Below are 19,951 nucleotides of genomic sequence, written 5' to 3'. Positions count from 1 at the left end.
TCTCTCTCTCTGTCTCTCTCCTGGGCAACATAGTTTAAGAGAAAGAGTACTCAGACCATCTCAGTTCAAATCCCACGTCTAACATTTACCTGTGTGATGACCTGTGTAATTTACCTATGTAAATGTCATGTCTGACATTTACCTGTGGGGAAATCACTTAATCTGCCTCAATGGTCTCTAAGGTCCTTTCTAGCTCTAGACCAATGATCCTTCTGCCAAGTCTGCTCATTCCTACTATCTCTACATCTCTCCTCCAAGTCCCCTTCTCTCCCCTCCCACTAACACTATCCCAATTCAGACCATTACCACCTCTTCCCTAAACAACTACAACCACCTCCTAATGGGCATCCCTAGCTCCAATCCACCCTCCATTCACCTGGCAGATTCCTAAAGCACAGGTCTAACAATGTTACCCCCCTTCTCAGTGAGCTCCAATGGCTCTAATTATCTCCAAGACCAAACATAAAATCTTGGCTTCTAAAAGTCTTCCTAGCCTGTCTTTTTCCTACCTTTCCAGTCTTCTTACACCTTCCTCCCCACCACCTACTCTTTGATCTAACAGCTTCACTGTTCCTCAAGCTCCATCCTCAATCTTTCGTTCCCGTGGTCTTGGACTGTCTACCCTCAATGCCTACCATGCTCTCCTCTCTTCTGCCTCTGGCTTCCCTGCAGATTCAGATCAAATTCTACCTTCTCATGGTCCTTTCCTGTGCCCTGCCCCGCCCCACCCCCAACGCTAGTGCATTCACTCAGGGATCACCTTCCATTTGGACTGACTGTATCTTGCCTGTCCTTAGTTATTTACATATTGTCTCCCCCATTAGATGAGAGCTCCTTGGGAGAAGAGATTACGGTTTTGCCTTTATTTCTATCCTCAAGTCCTTAGCACAGTGCCTAGGACAATTACATGCTTAATAATGTTCATGGACTGACTAGCTTCCCATTATGCCCCCCTTCCCCAGACTCTGCTCCATTCCCTCCAGCTCCTCGAAGGTAATTCTCCACCTTCTGAGAGAATCCCCCAAGGTCTCCACCCCCATCACCTAGCTCTGGGCTCTCCAGATTCAGTTCTCCCTGAGGGTCCTCTCCCCTTCTGCCCCAGCTTTCCTGGTGCCCTCTCACCCTCTCTTCCCATGGCCCAGCAACCTCCCAGGAACCTGTGCCCTGTCCCTTCACACACCCCTTCAGAAACCCTTCTCCCTCACTAAGGAAGCCTTTTGCTCCAGCTCAGGTCTGCTAAGGGGCTGTTCTCCTTGCCTGGTCCTGAACCTAACCTGCTTCCAGATCAGCTTGAAATGGCACCACTAGCTCCACCCCAACCCCTCAGCACCAGAAGCTTCCCAAGTTCAGGCACAGAGCCTTGAGCTGCTCTTTCCATCTGGAAGGTGACAAGCCCCACAGATCTAGCCCAGGGACAAGTCCACCCTGCTCCCAAAAAACTGAGGACTGAGAAGACTTTCTACTTATATACATTCATAATTTATACAACATACATAATACGTGAAGTATAATGGATAGGGATCTGGTATGGGGAGTCCCAAAGGACTGGATTAGTCAGGTACTTAGGATCATGGATCACAGCAGAACCACTGATTTTAGAACTAGAATATGGGTCCTTGGAGGCCATTAAGTCCAAGCCCCTCATTTTACAGAGAAAGCAAAGGAGGCAGAGGTTAAATGAGTTGCCCAAGGTCAAACAGCAAATAAGTATCCAAAGAAGGATTTTAATCCAGTCCTTCCTGGCTCTGAGCAGTCAGAGCCACGTGACCCTAAGCGAGTCATTTAACCTATCTGGGTCCTAGTTTCCACATCTATAAAATGAGTGGAGTGAATTTGATGGCCTTTAAGGGCCCTTTTCACTCTAAATCTATGACCATATGAACCTGTGACCAAAGTCAGATGAATAACCAGCAAACCAGGTTCAAGACCACCTTACCAGGACCAAGAATGGAAACTCAGGGTCTAGAATGGGCTTCCCTGTAAAACTTGTCCCCAGAATTTGGGGAGGGATCATGTCCAGGATCCAACCTAGGTTAAAGTCGAGGAACTAGGCAGAAAAATCTAGGCCTAGGTCTATGATTTCTGGGATGGAAGGGGACATATCTACTTAATCACCTATTTCCTCCTCCTTCCCCTCCCCCTTCCTTCCTCCTCCTCTTCTCTTCCTCCTCCCTCTCCTCCTCTTCCTCCTTTTCTTCCTCCTCCTCCCCTCCTCTTCCTCCTCCTCCTTCTATTCCTCTGTGAATCTCTCTGACCCTAAAAGGTCTGAGCCAGTATCCCTACTCACCTGGTACGGGTCAGCTCTATCTTACATGGGTCCAGCTCAATGTATTTCTTCTCTTCAAAAATGCGGTTGACACAAGGCTTGAGAACTTCATGGAGATAAGGTGTGCCCACCAACTGAAAAAAGAAAAAACAGGTGAGAAGTAGACAGAAAAAAAGAGGGTATAACCCAGAGACAAAGATGAACCAGACTTGGACTGGGGCCCAGGAAAAGAATTGAATTTGAAAGCTGGGAAGAACCTGAGAACCATCTATTCCAACCCCCTCATTTGCAGAGAAAACTGGAGCCCAGAAAGGCTACATGGCCATAGATCTAGGGCTAGAAGGAACCTTACAGTCCCTTGTAGTCCAGCTCCTTTATTTTACACTGGGGGAAACTGAGGCACAACACAATTACCCAAGAACACACAGGTAATAAGCATCAGACATAGGATTTGAACCCAAGTTCTCTGGCTCAGGGGAGCAATGTGAGAGACAGGATTCCATACTACCCTATTGAATGAAACCAGACTTGTCTTCTATTTCTCCCTCCCCTACTATAGTCAGAAATATTCCATCCAAACTAAGATGAGGCCCAAGAGTGACATCTCAGGGCTAGAATTTGGAGCAGGGGTAGTCACAGGAGACCTCATATTCTGGGATAGCACTCACCTTCATGAACTGCTCCATAGACTTGGAGGCCAGAGAGTTGGAACGAAAAAGGGTATTGGGATCCGCTGGAAGAGAAGAGACATGCCTGGAGCAGGGGGTTGTGCATGGAGATCTTTGTGCTCTGGGCACCTCCCCTTGCTTCAGGCTGGTGTCTGGGACATCCCCAGTATGGTGCCCTAGGTAGTCAATGGGATGGTATCTGAAGAAGAGAAATCTTCAGGACAGGTGCACGGGACCAGGTAACTTTTCTTACCCATAAGGCCTTTTGGGAACAGACCAACTGGAAGGGAGGCAGCCTGACAGAGCGGGAAAAGCACTGGGTTTGGAGTCAGAGGACAAGTCCTCAATTCCTAGATTCACCACCTAGTCCCTGTGACTGTGGCCAAGGCCTTTCCCTTCTCTGGGCCTCAATGTCCTTATCTGTAAAATGAAAGGGATAGACTAGAGATGATATTAAAGGTCCCTTCCAGTTTTAAGAGATGTCTCTCTGCCTCAAGACTTTCCCTTTTCCAACATATCTCCCAAGTAGCCACCAATGTGGTATTCCTAAAGCATAAGTCCAACCATGTCGCTCTCCTACTCAATAAACACCAGTAAATACCCACTACTTCTAGGTTCAAATACAAACTCTTCTGATTGCCATATAAAGTCTTTCACAACCTGGCCCCAACTGACCTTTCCAATTTTATTACACATTACTTATTTTGTGCTCCTAGTCAACTAACCTTCACTGTTCCTCATCTACCACACCCCATCTCATCTTGTATCTTTACACTGGCTGTGCACGTCTGAAATACTATTTCCTTCCTCATCTCTTCATCTTGGAATCACTAGTCTTCCTTTAAGACTCAGCTCTACCGCTACCACCTTTATGAGACCATTGCTGATCCCCCCAAAAGCTGCTAATACCATTGCTCCCCAAAATCATTTTGTATCCTTTTTGTATATACCCACAAATGAATATGCTGTTTCCCTCAATTGAATGTAAGGTCCTTGAGGGCAAGGTCTGTTTTACTTCACACTTTATATCTATTTTGTATATACCTGCAAATAAACATGTTGTCTCTCCCAGTGGAATGTAAGCTTCTCAAGGGTAGGATCTGTTTCACTTTTCCCTCTGTGTCTGTTTTATATATACCTAAAAATGAACATGTCATCTCCCTCAATGGATGCAAGTTCCTTGAGGGCAGGACCTATTTCATTTCTCCCTTTGTACCCCCAGTGTTTGGAATATAGTAAGGCACTTAGTCAATATTGGATGGGGTTGTGGAAGGATAGGCACACTAATACATTGTTGGTGGAGCTACAGAATGATACAACCATTTTGGAAAGCAATTTGGAATTATGCAAGTAAAGTGACTAAAATGTCCATACCCTTTGAATCAGAGATTCCATTACTGGACTTGTAATCAATAAATAGAAGTCATCAATAAGTAGAAAGTCCCCATATACTACAAAATATTTATAGCAGAACTTTTTGTGATAGCAAAAAACTAGAAGCAAAATAGCTGCCCATTAATTGGAGAATGGCTAAACAAATTGTGGTGCATGAATGTAATGTAGTATTACTGTATTGAAAGAAATGATGTATATGATGAATACAGAGAAGCATTGAAAGATTTACCTGAACTGATACAGTGAAGTCAGAAGAACCAGGAATATTATATGCAACAATATAAATGGGAAGAACAATGACACACCAACAAATCAAAAGTAAATGCAACAAAATTATAAATATCAAGTGGGACTAAAATGAAGAAATATGAAAAGACAGCTCAACCTATCCCTTCATGAAGGTGGGATGTCCACAGATATTGCCCGTTACTCATGTTTTTTGTCTTTTTCAATGGATCAATCAGTCGTGTTGACTTTTCCTCTACAAAAAATATTTGTCATATGGGATGACTCTCTGGAAGGGAAAGGGAGAGGGATACATGGGATATTATGGTGATGTAAGAATCAGAAAATAGCAATTAAAACTTATTTTTTTAAAAAAAAGATCAAGTGGAACCTGAATAAATAGATATGTGAAGACAACCCTCAACCTATCCTTTCAGAGACGGGATGTACACAGGTGTTAGCCACTGCACATGTTTTCAGACTTTTTCAATGTATCAATTCAAAGATGTTGATTTTTTTCTCCATAAAAAATGCTATTTAATATATGGGATGACTCTTGTAGGAGGGGGAGGGAGATAGATATTTGGGATAACTATGATGATGTAAGAAACAGAAGATATCAGGGGTAGCTAGGTGGTGCAGTGGATAGAGCACTGGCTCTGGCGTCAGGAGGACCTGAGTTCAAATCTGACCTCAGACATTTGACACTTACTAGCTGTGTGACCCTGGGCAAGTCACCTAACCCCAGTTGCCTCACCCCCCCCCAAAAAAAAAGTAAAGAAAAAAGAAACAGAAGATATCAATAAAAACTTAACTAAAAATAAAATAAATGCTTCTTTCCTCCCTTCCTTATGGGTATCCCTCGATGTTCGGTCCTATTACCTCTCATCTCTACACACTTCCTCCCTTGGCAATCTCATTAACTCCCACAGGTTCAGTTAGCATCTGTATACAGAGGATTCCCAAAGCTATACTCAATGTCCCAAAAGTCTTAATGCATTTTTAATCTATCAAATTTAGCACGGTGACTGACACAAAGCTTAATAAATAAAATTTAATAATAATAGTAAATAAATAACAAATAAAACAGTTTAATAGTTGTTTATTGCCTACTTATTGATTATTGACTGTTAAGGCTGAAAACTGCACTGGAACTTTTAGGATACCCTGTATATATACTCAGAATCTCTCTGCTGAACATATTTCAAACTGCCTTCTGGACAGCTCCACATAGCAGTACCACATGCATCTCAAACTCCACATGCCCCAAGAATTCATCACCTTTCCCTTTGTCTTTCCCCCAGTCAATCCTGTCCCCCAAACCCTATACCAAATTTCTGTATTTTTTTTTTTAATTAAAGCAATTGGGGTTAAGTAACTTGCTCAAGGTTACATGGCCAGTTATTTCTGGGTGTGTTGCTAAGCATCAGAGCCCGGATTCGATCCCAGGTCATCCCAACTCTGGGGCTGGTGCTCTTACTCACTGAGCCACCTGGCTGCCCCAAATTTCTGTATTTTTATTAAGATAACACTATTTTCTCTGGAGATACCAGATTTACATTCTCAGGATAATCCATGATCCTTCTCGCCTTTTTTTTCACCCCTTATATACAAGCATTTGCCAAGTCTTAATTCCACTTCCATATTTTCCAAATCTTCCCCCTTCTCGATCTTCATGAGGGCACTGCCTAATTTAGACCCTTATCACATCCTTCCTGGACTACAGAAAGAGATTCTGATTTGTTTCCCTGCTTTCATTACCTACCTTATCTTTCTAATCCATTCTTCTCACAACTTGCAAAATTAACATCCCTAAAACACAAGTATGACCATGTCATTTCCTTGGCTCAGAAGTGGCTCCCTATTGTCTCTAAGATAAAGTACAATTTGGCACTTTAAAGCCTTCAAAAATTTGGCTCCCCTGAACATCTCCAGCCTTATTTCACATTACTCCTCCTTCATACACTTTACGTTCTAGCCAAAGTGGCCCGCCAGTTGTTCTTGGACTTCTACATTCCACCTCCTGACTCCATGCCTTTGCATTCATGCCTCCTAATTTCCTCCTCCATTGTTTCCTACTCCCTTCCTTCTGGGTTCAGCTCAGATGTCACCTGCTTAAGGATTTTCCTGAACCCTCTCTCCCATTCCTTTCCACTTCAAATTGTCTTGTATTTACTTCTGTGCCCAAATGGTACAATGGATAGAGCACTGGACCTGAGTTCAAACCTGACCTTAGACACTTAATTGCTGTGTGACCTTGGGCAAGTCATTTAACCTCTATTTGCCTCAGTTTCCTCAATTGTAAAATGACAGCATTGGATTCACTGGCCTCCTTTCTCATTCTAAATCTATGAGCTTATGTTGTACCCCTCCCTAGAATGTAAATTTCCTTGAGGTCAGGGACCACTTCACCTTTGTCTTTTCATATCCAGTGCCAAGCAGCCTTTGTTTTTTTAACAGAGTCTGTTATCTCTTTGGTACAAGGAGCTTCCAAAGGAGAGAACTCCAGCTACTGAAGGTCAGCATCTTCTCTGAAACTTGTAATCACAGACAGCTGCCTGGAGGAGTTACTTGCCCAGAATCGCACAATCACACAATGCCCCCCTTCCATATGTGTATACACATACACATTCACACAAATCAGAGGTGGGACTAAAACTTAGCTGTGCCAGCTCTCTGGCTTCTATGACAGGATGCCCAGTATCTAATAGGTGCTTTAAAAATACCTGTGGAATTGGATCAAGGGAATCTCTTATATCTTCCTACTAATTTATTCTGGGTAGCAAATCAGTCATTTATCCTATCTGTATCTTGTTTGTACAAAGTTGTGTGTATATTGTCTTTCCCATTAGATTGTGAACTCCCTGAGGTCAGGAACTATCTTTTGCCCTTTTTTGTATTCCCCGTGCTTAGCCAGTGCCTGGCACATATTAGGCATTTAATAAATGCTTATTTACTGGCCAAATAATTAGTCATTCTTGGTTTGTCCTTTTCTTATCCAAAAACTAATCTTAGTGGATTCAACAGAAGCAAGAAAAAAGCTCAGTCTTCCATCATCATCATCTTTATATCACATCCCCCTGAATGGGATCCCTCTCTTTTGGAAACCTCTTCTTTTCCATGGTATGGCATAGGTAGATAGATAGATAGATAGATAGATAGATAGATAGATAGATAGATAGATAGATAGATAGATAGATAGATAGATAGATAGATAGATGTATGGGTGAGTGGGTGGATGGATGGATAGATAGACAGATAGATGATAGATTAGATAGATGATAGATAGATAGACAGATAGATGGATAGATGGATGGATAGATGGATAGACAGATGGATATAGACAGATGGATGGATAGATGGATGGATGAATGGATGGATGCATGGATAGATAGACAGACAGACAGATAGAAACCATTATCTGTCAGATTCCTGACAGAATCACAGAAGGTCTATGCTGAAATAGATCCCTGTGGATCATCCAGTTCAACCCTTTCATCTCGCCCATGATATTGTGGCCCAGGGAACTTGCTAACCAAAGGCTCACACAGTGAGTACACAGCAAAGTAGCTTTTGGACTTTGAACAGCAAACTCAGGTCCCCTGACTCCAAGCCCATTGTTCCTCCCATTACACCAGGGCTACCTCTAAGGGTTGGGTAGGCAGGTAATCACTCCCTTGGAGGCTTTTAGAAAGGGAGGGACTGTTACCTAAGAGCTAGCTTTTCAATGAAGACTGGCTCTCTCTGGGAAGTGGGGAGAAGTCCTATGTGTGGGAAATAGGCTAGAGGGGTCACTCACTGGTCCGTGACACTTCCCGAAGATTGAGGTAGTCCAGGAGAGGCACAGCCAGACCCCGACCCAGGAATATTTTCACCAGTTGGGTTGCAATGTCCTGCCGGCTCTCTCCAGAGCTCACTTCATCCAGCATGGCCAGAGGGGTCACAGTGTCATCCTAGGACACATACCAACAGGAAGGAAGGGGTAACTCCACAGATTCTCTTTGAATTCCCAACCTCCAAGGGCACCCTAACAAGAGCCTAATTACATATCTTCTGTGGGATGGGAAGGGGGCCTCCCTAGATAATCAAAGGAGGAAAAGGGGATGAGACGGAAAAGGAAACAGCTTATCCATCATCATCATCATCATCACTGACATTTATACAGCACTAAGGTTTAAAATGCAATATCTCCTTGGTACCTCAATGAGTTTGTAAGATGGGTACTTTATGGGGTGCTGTGATTTCACTGGTTTAGGGAACTCCCAGGTGAGGAAATTCCCTCTACCAGTGTTGGTCTTACAGAGTTGCCTAGGGTACTGACAAGTCAAATAACTTGCCCAGAGTCACAATGAGTATGTATCAGATTAGGCCTCTTTCCTCACTTTCAGATCAGCTCTCTGTCCACTCTGCCTTTCAAGACAGCTACTACAAGTCTTGTTATCTTCATTTTGCAAATATGGAAACTGAAGTTCTAAAAGATTAAATAACTTGTCCAGGGTCACTTAGCAAGTGATCATCAGAAATGAGATCTGAATTCAGGGCTTCCAGACACCAAGACCAGATCTCTATCCATTATCCTAGACAGCCTAGGCAATCTTCCACTGGTAATCTGTATAACTCCCAAAGGGGAAAACTAATACCTGACCCTGAGAGAGGAACCTACCTGTGCCGGAGACAGAACAGATTCCACCAGCAGCTCAATCAGGGGTTGGTAATACACAGAAGGCAAGATACGCTCCTCAGCCAGACGCACCTTGAGCCGCAGGGCTCCCAGTTTACCCCTGGAAGGAAGCACCAGAGAATGTATGCTGGTGAGGGCACACAAATCCACCAGCAAGAAGATGTCTCCCCACTGGGATGCATGTTTGAAGTGGGAGGGGAGGGTGTAGATATATCTCAGCCACAGCTTTTCTGGCAAAGGATGAGGAGTTAGCCAGAGGAAGAGGCATCCCCATTACTCGCAGCCTAAAGTTTCTCCTCCAAGTACCAAAGTATCACAAAATCATAGATTTAGTGTTAGATGAGTCCTCAGAGACCATCTAGTCCAACCTCCTCATTTTACAGAGGGAGGAACTGAGTCTCATAGAAGGGAAGTGACTTGCCCAAGGTCACATAGCATGAGTGCAAGTCCAAATGTTTCAGCTACTACACCTTCGAGCTTTTGTACCATGTGTGTGCGTGTGTGCATGCATGCACACACACACACACACACACACCAGATAACGGGCCCAAGTCTTCCACCAACCCAGAATTCAGTGACCACCACCACCACCAACCACCACCAGTCTTGGCCAAAGGATAAGGCACCAACCACTGAACTTTTTGGCAAGATCCAAGTCATGGGGTTGAGTCCCATGCTAATGAAGAGGCCCAAATTCCTTGCCTGGTCCCTGGGATAAGAGGGAAGGTTAGGAAAAGGGTTCCAAAGGTCTCAGACACAGGAGCCTTGGATGCTTCTTAATGTATGAGGGGAAGTGAATTCCAAGTCCCTCTGCCATAAGGGTTCCAAAACATTGTTTCTTTGGTCATCCCATCCCACTCAGGTCATGGACCCCTCTTTCTCAAGCCTTCATTTACCCAGCATCCTCTTCAGCACTGGCAAAGGGTAACAGACGGAACCAGCCACTAGGAGGACACTGGAGCAGGACTTCTGGAGAAAACTCCACCTGGGATTAAATATCAACTCTTCAGTTTGCCATTGAGAGCAGGGTGAAAGCCAGGGGAGTGCTCATGATTCAATAGAACAAGCACAGGACCTGCAGTCAGAAGATCTGGGTTCAAATCCTACCTAATCCGTATTGCCTGCATTACCCTGAGTCTTCCTGCCTGGATCTGTTTCTTTATCTGCAAAATGGGGGTGGGAGGGAGGGAGGTTTGCATATGAACAAAATATTTGTGACTGCTCTTTCTTGTGGCAATGAACTAGAAACTAAGGGTGTGCCCATCACTTGGGGAATGACTGAATAAATGATAGGATATAATGATAAAATAACATAATTCAATCATTAACATAATTGATAATATACATAGTACTTCAAAATTTGCAAAGTCCTATACCTATGTTATCTCCTACTGTGCTAAAAGAAATGATGAAGGGGATAGTTTCAGATCCAATGGCTTCTAAAATCTCTTTCAGCTCCAAATTGGTGGTCCTATGATGCATGACTTCAACCAGCCTGCTTACAGTTTTAGAGGGATGTCTAAGGCTGAAAGAGATGTGACTTCCCATGGCCACATAGCTATCAAAGAGTGCCAGAGAAGAATTTAGCATTCAATCTACTATCCCATGTGTCTTCTTCTCCAACCTCATAATCAAGGTCTATAATACTTGACATTCAAATCCTTTTTCCCTGTCTCTGTCTACCCTCTTACCCCCGATTTAATTACAAATGGTGTTCACCCCACTCTCCCTCCAGGTCTCCCAACCCCACTCTCTCCATCCTCTGCCTATAACCCCCGCCGTCCCATGGCTCCAAATTCTGAGGCTGGGAGAAGGTGGTGGGGTGTACAGTTGAGTTCTTTATTCTTGACTCACCATTCCAAGGAAATCATTCTTGCCCACCATGTCCCAGTCCCACACCTCCACTCGGAGCGGGCCCTCCTCGCCATGAAGCTCAAGCACCTCATCCCAGTGGGGGAACCTCGTCTTCTTGATGGTCTATGAGAAGGGCATCAAGGCCATCTGAGAAAGAGAGGGGAGCCTGCCCTACCTACCTGAGAGCTGCTTACCTGGATTCCCTTCCATTCCCTCCCAATCACAGATAACAGCCAGCATCCTAACATTGCCCCCATTCTGAACCCAAGACTTCCAGGCACACTTCCCCACACATGCGTAATCTGAAAGGAAAAGTGCTTCTGTAGACCAACAGGGTTGGATTTCCAGGGAATCATCATCATCATCATCAATATAATGCTTTAAGGTTTTGAAAGCATTTTAAGTACGTGATCTCATTTGATCTTCATAACAACTCTGCTAGACAGGTGTTATCATCATTCCCATTTGACAGAAACAAAGGGGAAGTGATTTGCCTAGAGTTACATAGCTATTAAGTGTCCCAGGTAGGATCTGCACTCAGGATTTCCTGACTCCAGTGTCAGTGCTCTAACCACTATGCAACCTAGTTGCTAATAATAGAAAACAGGAAGAGGAGAAGGGAGTGAGTAGGTGGGAATGAGAAGAATCATCTCAGTTTATATCCCAGGTAGGTATTTTTTTCTGCAAAGGCTCTCCCTAGCCTCTTGAACATTCAGATCCATCTTCCAGGATGACTGCAGAGTACCAAACCCAAGAGACTATCCAATTCTACTGTTCCTGACTCAGGTCCCCCATCATCAATAGTACCCGACTCATAGTTTAGGCATCGTTTCTCCCCAGATCAGCCCCAAGACCAATATATCCCCTGTCACTCTCCCAGGGATCCATCTGGACCCATCTCACCACCGTCTCAAGGCTCTGGCTGCCCCAGAATATTCGGGCAAAGGGGTCCGAGGTGCCGGAGAGGTCTCGTGGAGCCAAGTCTCTGAAGACAGAAAAGGAAGGGAATAATGCCATATGTCTATAGTGCTTGAAAGTTTACAAAGCACATTTGCCATGCCCAATGTACAAGATCAGTGTTTTAAGGATTATTATCCTTATTTTCAGATGAATAAACTGAGGCACATAAAAGTAAAGCAACTTGCCCATGGTCATACATCTAGCAAACGGCAGTGCTGGAATTCAAACACAGTCCCCTAAATCCAAATGAAGTGTTCTTTCTACCACACCACACTGGCTCCTGACTAGAGGGTTCTAACAGGTGATGGTTAGCATCAAGAATCCAGTATTAAGAGGGTTAGATATAGAGTCAGTAGACCTGGTTCCAAATCGCACTTACTACCTCTGTCCCTTACCTGGATGCCCTTGGATAAGTCACTTCACACATCGCTGAGCTTGTTTCCTTACCTATAAAATGTGGGAGCTACAGCTCTAAATCTATAACTCTCTATAGACCTTAGGAGTAATTCAGCCTAACTCCTTTTGTCTTAGAGTCAAGGAAATTGAGGCTCAGAGAGGTTTTACGTTCTGGAAACTCCAAGGTGCAGAAGATGGGCTGCTAAGGCAAAGAAAGAAGCAAGGATCAGAGGGTATAACAAGGATGGCAAAGAGTTGGGCAGGTGGGTTACTCTCGGTGAGGAATGCTACCTTATCAGTACCAGCAGAAGAGCTAGTCTTTGTAGGAAGAAGCCAACTGTAGGCAGCAGGTCCCACTTACTAATTCATGGAACACCTACTGAAAACATACTATGTTTCAATACAGTGCTAGGCAATCAGGGACCCTTCCTTGGTGACAGCTCCTTGAGAAGCCCTGCCCACGTTCTAATTTACCCCCCATCTTCCCTCTCTGCTGGATTCCAAGTTCCTTGTTGCTATGACGATCCCCAAACAATCTGATCTCAATCCTGCCTTCCTGCTCAATCCTCAGTCCTGCTCCCAAGAGCCTGATAGATCCTCTGGTTTGGTCCCTTAGGATCCTACAGGGTCCCTCCCCCTCCCTTGGGTGACTTATTGGGTACATTTGGGGGTACACCATCTCTCCTTGGAACACTCTTCCCCATCCACCTTCTGCCCAAAGGAGAGCAACACAAAAAACAAAGGGGGGAAGAGGGAAGAGAGAAACAAGACAGTGGAGTCTGGGGAGCTGTCTGCTAAAAGAAAGGATCATGTGATTTGGGAGTTGGAAGGGAGATTTAGCTGAAACCCTTCATTGTACAAATATGGAAATAGAGAATAAGACAGAGAAAGGAAATAACTGGACCCAAATCACACAGCTACCAGGTGTCGAGAGTAGGATTCAACTCCAGGCTTTATTTTGTCTCTCCCGAGGCTACCTCTGTCACCTCCTGTCCCATTCAAGGCACAGTGAGTGGGGGGAGGTCACACGTGCTTGGAGACACAGACTCCAGGATAGCTTCTTCCTACCCCCTGCCATCCACTAGCACCCCAGGCTCTCCTCTCCCATCCCTCTATCTGATCCATTGGCCCCCTCTTTGGTTTCCTAGGAGCCAAGTCTGGTTGCTAAGATACAGTGGTCCTTTCTCTGAGTGCTAGGATCCCAACAGCCTCAGTTTGGGGGTGGAGGGCAGCAAGGGCAGAGAATACAAGGCTTGGAATCCCCTTTCCAATCTACTCCCTAACTGGAAGGTAGTCATCTCAGGAGCACTATCTCTCTGCCTAGATTTCCCCAAAACATCATAATATTCTCTTTTCTAAGGCCCCTCCCAGCCCTGACATTCCCTGTTCTAAAGCCCCTCTCAGCTCAAACATCTTATGTTCTAAGGCCCCTCCCAGCCCTGACATTCCCTGTTCTAAAGCCCCTCTCAGCTCAAACATCTTATGTTCTAAGGCTCCTTCCAGCCCTGACATTCTATATTCTCAGCACCCAACTCCATATTCATCCCCCTTCTCCATCCTCAAGGTCCTTCCATAGAAGATCAATCAATATTATGCCTTATGTTCAAATGATTTCAAAGTCAGATTCAGTGCTAGGTCAAGTCCCCTCCCCCCCAACACATACTTCGCATGGGGGTGGTGAAAGAGATACAGAGAAGGAAGAGCTTTGACCCTGAGCTCCCACAGAAAGTCAAGAGCTGAGGCAGGAACACAATGAATTGTGTTCCTGACAAACATGAGGAAATTCTGCTGGGCAGAACATGAAAGATGGGAGGGATGTTAGAAGTTATTCAGTCTAACACCTTTCATCTTATAGTCAAGGAAAGCGAGGCTCAGAGAGGACTTGTCCCACATTGTGATGCTTTTAGGTAGCAAGCCTGAAGCTGTAAGAATAATTGTAATAATAGAAACTAGCATATACACAGCACTTTATATAAATATAAAGCAGTGTTCATATGCTATCTCATTTGCATCTTAAAACAACTCTGTGAGACAGGTGTTATTATTAGTCCCATTTCACAGAAGAGGACATTGAGGCTGAGTAAGGAAGTGACTTGTCTAGAATCTTCCAGCTAGCAGCTGCAGTATGGCTTGGATTTGAACCCGGATCTTTCCGACTCCAAGTCCAGCACTCTTACTCGCTGATGCCCAGATGGAAGCAGAGTTGAATGAGTTCTGTGGGAGTGAAAATGGGTGGGGATGTGACTAAGCGTACAGGAGGAAATATGAAAAGGAGGTGGCATCTTCATTAACACAGATATTCTCTGCACCCACTGCAGCTGAAGGTGCCCTGGCAGGTGTATTCCCAGGAATAGAGATGGGTGGCACTGAGTCATTCACACTCTCTCCCCTCATGTCCCTTGGGACATGTGGCTGGGCCACACAGAACAGGGGGAATGGGCTGGGCCACACCAGCATGGACTCTCAGAGCTCAGGCTTCCAAGATTCTCAGACTAGCCACCTCCAGGTGATGACATCTTCTAGAAGTAACATTAACAGACTGAACCTCGCTAGAGGACTGGCTGCCTCCTGGGTATAATCCTAGTTTTCTTGACCAGGCTAAGGGAAGAATGGAGACTACAGATTCCTTGAGAGGCAATATATAAAATAACTCTACACTCAGTGTAGGAAGGAGCACCAGGTGTGAGGTCAAAAGATCTGGGTTCAAATCCTGGCTCTCTAGAGGCCAGTTGAATGACCCTTGAGCAAATCACTTCCATCTGTGGGACTCAATTTCTTCATCTTTAAAATAAAAGTTATCCCTAAGGTCCCTCCCACCTCTTAGATTCCACAAAGTCCCTCCAAGGTCTGACATTCCATGTTCTAAAGTCCCTCCCAACTTAGCCATTCCCTAATCTCCTTCCCAGCTCTGAGAGTCCAGGTTCTAAGTCCCCCTCCCCCAGTTCCTATGACCCTATGAAAAAAATTCTTCTGACACAGGATGGTATATCAGATGGCATATAAGGACACTGGACAGCTGCGTAGGACACTCCTGCCAAGGTCCTGCGAGCCTAGAGGGGCACAACACAGGCTCTCGGTGGCCAACAGCTGCCCCTCCTCCATCCCGCAATCTGTCACGCACAGGTCACCCCATTACACTGCAGAGAGAAGAGACTCCTAGGGTGGGGGTGGGAGCGAACGATCCCCAGGGGAGGAAGGGCTGGCTTCTCTGTCCCAATTCCCAAAGGAAAAAAGGCAGGAAGGAGGGAGGGAGGGGAGGAAGGAGGAAGGGTAGAAAGCAGGATGGCCTGAGTTGGAGATTGTTGGGGAAGAGACAGCTGGTCTAGCCGGCTGTTTCCAAGAGTGGCCACAGCTGATTCACAATGCCAGGCTGGGGATGAGTCAGAGGAAGACAACACTGGCAAGCCCCCCCCAAGGCTGGCACGAGGCCCCACCGCCTCCTCTGCACCAGTTGCCCACTCATTAGCACCCACTTCCAACTGCCCATAACCTTTCCCAATTTCAGAGAGCCTCAACAGAAGCATGTGGGGAAGACAAAGCTCAGTAGGAATCCTCCAGCACTAAGGCTCACCCACCCACCCAAGCTCCCACTTTCTCACTGTGTCCACTTTATTCCCCAGAGACAAGAGGCCCGACCCATCCCCCATCGCCCTCCACACCAGGGGCCATACCGAGCCTCAATGATGTGGCAGCGGAGCCGAGATCCCTGGGCTTCGGCCACCAGCTTCACATCCAGGTGTATCTCCCCTTGCACCTCCTCATCGGGATCTACCGGGCTTAGATTGAGCCAGCTGTCAATCCCTGGTACCAGAAAAGGCCAGAATGACACCATCACCCAGCTGGATGCTCCAAGTGCCAAACAGGGGTGGCCCTATTCTCTCTCTGTTCTAACATTCCTCTGAGATCTGAGAGTCTATGTTCTCGAGTGCCTGCCAGCCCTGACATTCTCTGTTCTGAGACCCCTGTTGGCTCTGACATTCTCTGTTCTAAGGGCCTTCCAAGAAGTTATAAGACCCTTCTTGACCTGACATTCTGTGTTCTAAGAGGCCTCTGGGCTCCATTCCCCATATCTGTGCCCTGACAAGTTCCCATCAGGGCCCTGGTTCTCACCTCGGGGGCTTGCTGCTGCAATGGTCTCCTTGCTCAGTGAGATCTTGCCAATGATGTCATCGTGTCTGCAGGGAACATGGTGAGGGAACGTGACGGGGAGCAGGGAAGAACGGGGCCACAGACCTGGTCCTTCGAAGGCCCCGTCTGGGAGGCCAGGTGGACAATGGAGGTGTTGGGCCCCTCCTTGGCCATGGGCACCTGGCCAGGGGCACTGCCCATCTAGGTGGCTCACTCTGCCACCTCCTGGCCTGTTGGAATGGCTGGTCCTTCCCACCAAAGGATGATCATACAAGACAGAACTGATAGAGACCCCACCACTTCACAGACAAGGAAATGGACGTAGCTTCCCCATAGCTACTAACTCTCACCATGGGCAGAACCACAGAGGACAAGGTGCTACTGGCTTGTGTGATATTAGATAAATCCTTTCCCTTCTACTGGCTTCAGCTTCCTTCCTTCTCTGTGAAAGAATGCAGCAAGACTAGATATTCTCTTAGGCCCTTCCAGTCCTGACATTCCCTGTTCTAAGGCCCTCCCAGCTCTGCCCTTCCCTGTTCTAAGGTCCCTCTCAGCTCTGTCATTCCCTGTTCTAAGGCCTTTCCCAGCTTTGATAGTATTCTCAGGCTGCTCCCAACTCTACCATACCCTCCCAGCTCTGACATGTCATATGCTAAAGGCCTTCCTGACTATACTCTCAGATGCCTTCCTACTTCAATGTTCTGCCATCTCTTACTCTGAGATCCAAACAGGCTTTGCCCAACGAGAAGAATCATCATCCCCAAGTTCCTGCCCAGCCCAATCATTGCTGGACAGTGACAGGCTCCTCAAGCAGTCCCTGGCCCTGCCCAGCCCCGCCCCCAAAGGGGCTCTCACCCAATGGTGTCTTCATCCAGAACATAGAAGGCCAAATGATGGAAGTCGAGTGGCAGGTGCAGGGTGAACTCTTCTCCCCAGAACGGGTTCAGGTTTCTCCACACAGTGGCTGTCCTGGAGGGTGAAAGAGAGGGGCTGGACAGCCAAGGAGGGGCGCGCAGGCACACACACACACACACACAGCCCCAGCGTGGGCAGGCTGAGGGTGGGGAAGGAAGGAACCGGCTCAGCCTGGGAATTAGGAGATGACACAGGGCAGCCTTGGGAGGGGTGGCGGGCAGGAGCCCTGGCAGCTGGTGAGTCAGCACTGGGAGGAGGCCTGGGGGACTGGGAGGTTATGAAGACCCAGGGCTGGGTGAGACAGAGATCGGGTCAAACCCTTCCTGCCCTGCTCCCACCATGGCCACATCCAGGATCTCTCCAAAGGACCAAGCTAGGGGTCCTCTGGCCCATGTGCGGATCACTGGCTCTAGATCTGGAAGGGACCCAGAGGGCCTAATTAATAAGTACTTTTGGTTTCATTGCCCCATTGTTTCATCTATCCTATGGAAAGGAGCAAGGCTTCGTTCTCATCATGGACAGGGCAGCCAATGCAAAGTCCCTGAGATGGGAGATGGCCCACTGTGTGTGAGGATAGCCTTTCAATTCACAGCAGAGGAAAGTGAGGCCCAGAAGGGAAATAATCTTAGTAAAGGTCACAAAGCCATTGTTCAGTTGTGTCCAACCCTTCATGACCCCATTTGGGGTTTTCTTGACAGAGATACTGTAGCAGTTTGCCATTTCCTTCTCCAGCTCCTTTTACAGATGAGGAAACTGAGGTAAACAGGGTTAAGTGACTTGTCCAAGGTCACACAGCTAGTAAGCAGTAGGTAGAAAGGTTGGACATGATTTCAACCCAGTTTCATCCTAGACCACTGGACTCTAAGATTTGCTAGGAATAGAACCCAGGAGTCCTCAGCCCCTGCCCCAAGTAACTCTTTAAGGTCTAGTGGCATTAAACACCAGGTTCTAGTACATAGTACAAGGCTTTTCATCTGTATAAAAAGGCACTTAATGAAAAGAGAATGAATGTTAGGGTGAGTTGCCATTTTCCTAGAGAGGCTACAACTGCAGGTCAATAACCTCAGAAGACAGAGAGGTATGCTGATGGCCAGGGCAGCTCCCCACCCTTACAGAGCCTTGGCTGGGCAGCTTACCTGGCCACCACCTCATGGTCCACCTTGACAATGCAGTAGGGGTCACTGTTGCCGGACCTGTGGAGAGAGCACCTCGTGGTTAGGAGCTGATCTTTGCCTACAGTTAGACACACAGTGGACCATCTCCCATCTCACAGACTTTGCATTGGCTGGACCTGACCATGCTGACAATGAACCTTTGCTCCTTTCAATAGGATGGATGAAAGAATGAAGCAACTTATCAAGCATCTGTTAAATACTTAACTCTGCACTATTGGTTTTTTCACACTTATTTATTTTATTTTTAATTTCTGGACTAAAACAAGTATTGCCATAACATAATACAATAAAAAGACGACTGCATGTGAAATTGCAATTCTATTCTGTACAACCTCCATTCCTTCTAAATATATAATAAAGTTATCATGTAAAATCCCTTTTTTCTCTTTTTTCCCTTTTTTTCTTATGATAATTATGAGCTAAGGATCATAGATAGCAGCAGATGGAAGGGGGCTCATCCATCCTGTGGTCTGAACTTCTCATTTGACAAGCAGCTAGGTGGTGCCGTGGATAGAGCACCCGGTCTGGAGTCAGAAAGACCTGAGTTCAAATTCTGCTTTAGACACTTACTAGCTGTGAGCAAGTCACTTAACCTCTGTCTGCCTCCGTTTCCATAGCTGTAAAATGGGGATAATCATCGCACCTACCTCCCAGGATTATTTTAAGGATAAAATGAGAGAATAATCATAAAATGCTTAGCACAGCGCCTGGCACATAGTAGGGACTATAAAAATGGTAGCTATCATATCGATGAGCAAAGTGGAGACCAGAGAGGTTGATTGATTTGCCCAGGGACACACAGAAAGTACAAAGCCAAGCTAGAATTCATTCTCAAGTCATAGGATTGTAGAACTAGCTCTGGAAGGGACCACAGAGACCACCCACCATCATTTTAAAGATGAGCAAAGAAAAGTGAAATGATGTGCCCAAGGTTTCTCACACAGATAATCTCATCGGCAAAGCCAGTTCTCTGTCACCCCAGGACCAGATTAGCTAAGGCTAGTTTAAGTGATGACTAGTGTTGAACAGTATCTCCTACACAGAAGGGCTGCTGCCAGGGGTATAGTGGATGGAGTGATGGCAGAGTGAGGCCAGAAATACCTGGGTTCAAAACCCACCTCTGACACTCACCAGCTGCATGAGGAAGCCTGAAAAAGAATGCCCCTTCCTACTTAACCTTCCTCAGTCTCAATTTCCTCATCTAATCAAGTATTAATTAAGCCCTCTAGTACTCCAGGTCCTGGGAACAGAGACAAAAATAAAACAGTCCTTTACCCTTGAGAATCGT

General features: G+C 46.1%; 1 protein-coding gene across 1 annotated transcript in view; it reads right to left on the bottom strand.

Moving 5' to 3' along the window:
- RASAL1 (RAS protein activator like 1) overlaps positions 1 to 19,951 on the bottom strand; it is a 46,102-nt gene that overhangs the window by 19,822 nt on the left and 6,329 nt on the right. The window contains exons 2-13 of the mRNA XM_069081401.1: positions 18,625 to 18,681; positions 17,429 to 17,542; positions 16,556 to 16,620; positions 16,117 to 16,246; positions 11,993 to 12,074; positions 11,090 to 11,212; positions 10,132 to 10,220; positions 9,218 to 9,335; positions 8,354 to 8,507; positions 2,935 to 2,999; positions 2,288 to 2,400; positions 1,321 to 1,403 (exon numbers count right to left, since the gene is read on the bottom strand). Of these exons, the coding sequence (XP_068937502.1) occupies positions 1,321 to 1,403; positions 2,288 to 2,400; positions 2,935 to 2,999; positions 8,354 to 8,507; positions 9,218 to 9,335; positions 10,132 to 10,220; positions 11,090 to 11,212; positions 11,993 to 12,074; positions 16,117 to 16,246; positions 16,556 to 16,620; positions 17,429 to 17,542; positions 18,625 to 18,681 (1,193 nt within the window). The remainder of the gene's footprint in view (positions 1 to 1,320; positions 1,404 to 2,287; positions 2,401 to 2,934; positions 3,000 to 8,353; positions 8,508 to 9,217; positions 9,336 to 10,131; positions 10,221 to 11,089; positions 11,213 to 11,992; positions 12,075 to 16,116; positions 16,247 to 16,555; positions 16,621 to 17,428; positions 17,543 to 18,624; positions 18,682 to 19,951) is intronic.

This window comes from Petaurus breviceps, unplaced genomic scaffold, assembly GCF_028583685.1.
Source record: "Petaurus breviceps papuanus isolate PSGF00001 unplaced genomic scaffold, PetGlider_PUasm1.0 99, whole genome shotgun sequence".
In the NCBI taxonomy this organism is placed as follows: Eukaryota; Metazoa; Chordata; class Mammalia; order Diprotodontia; family Petauridae; genus Petaurus; species Petaurus breviceps.
Note: the sequence above shows the minus strand (reverse complement) of the source record. Positions and strands in the feature narration are given on the sequence as shown.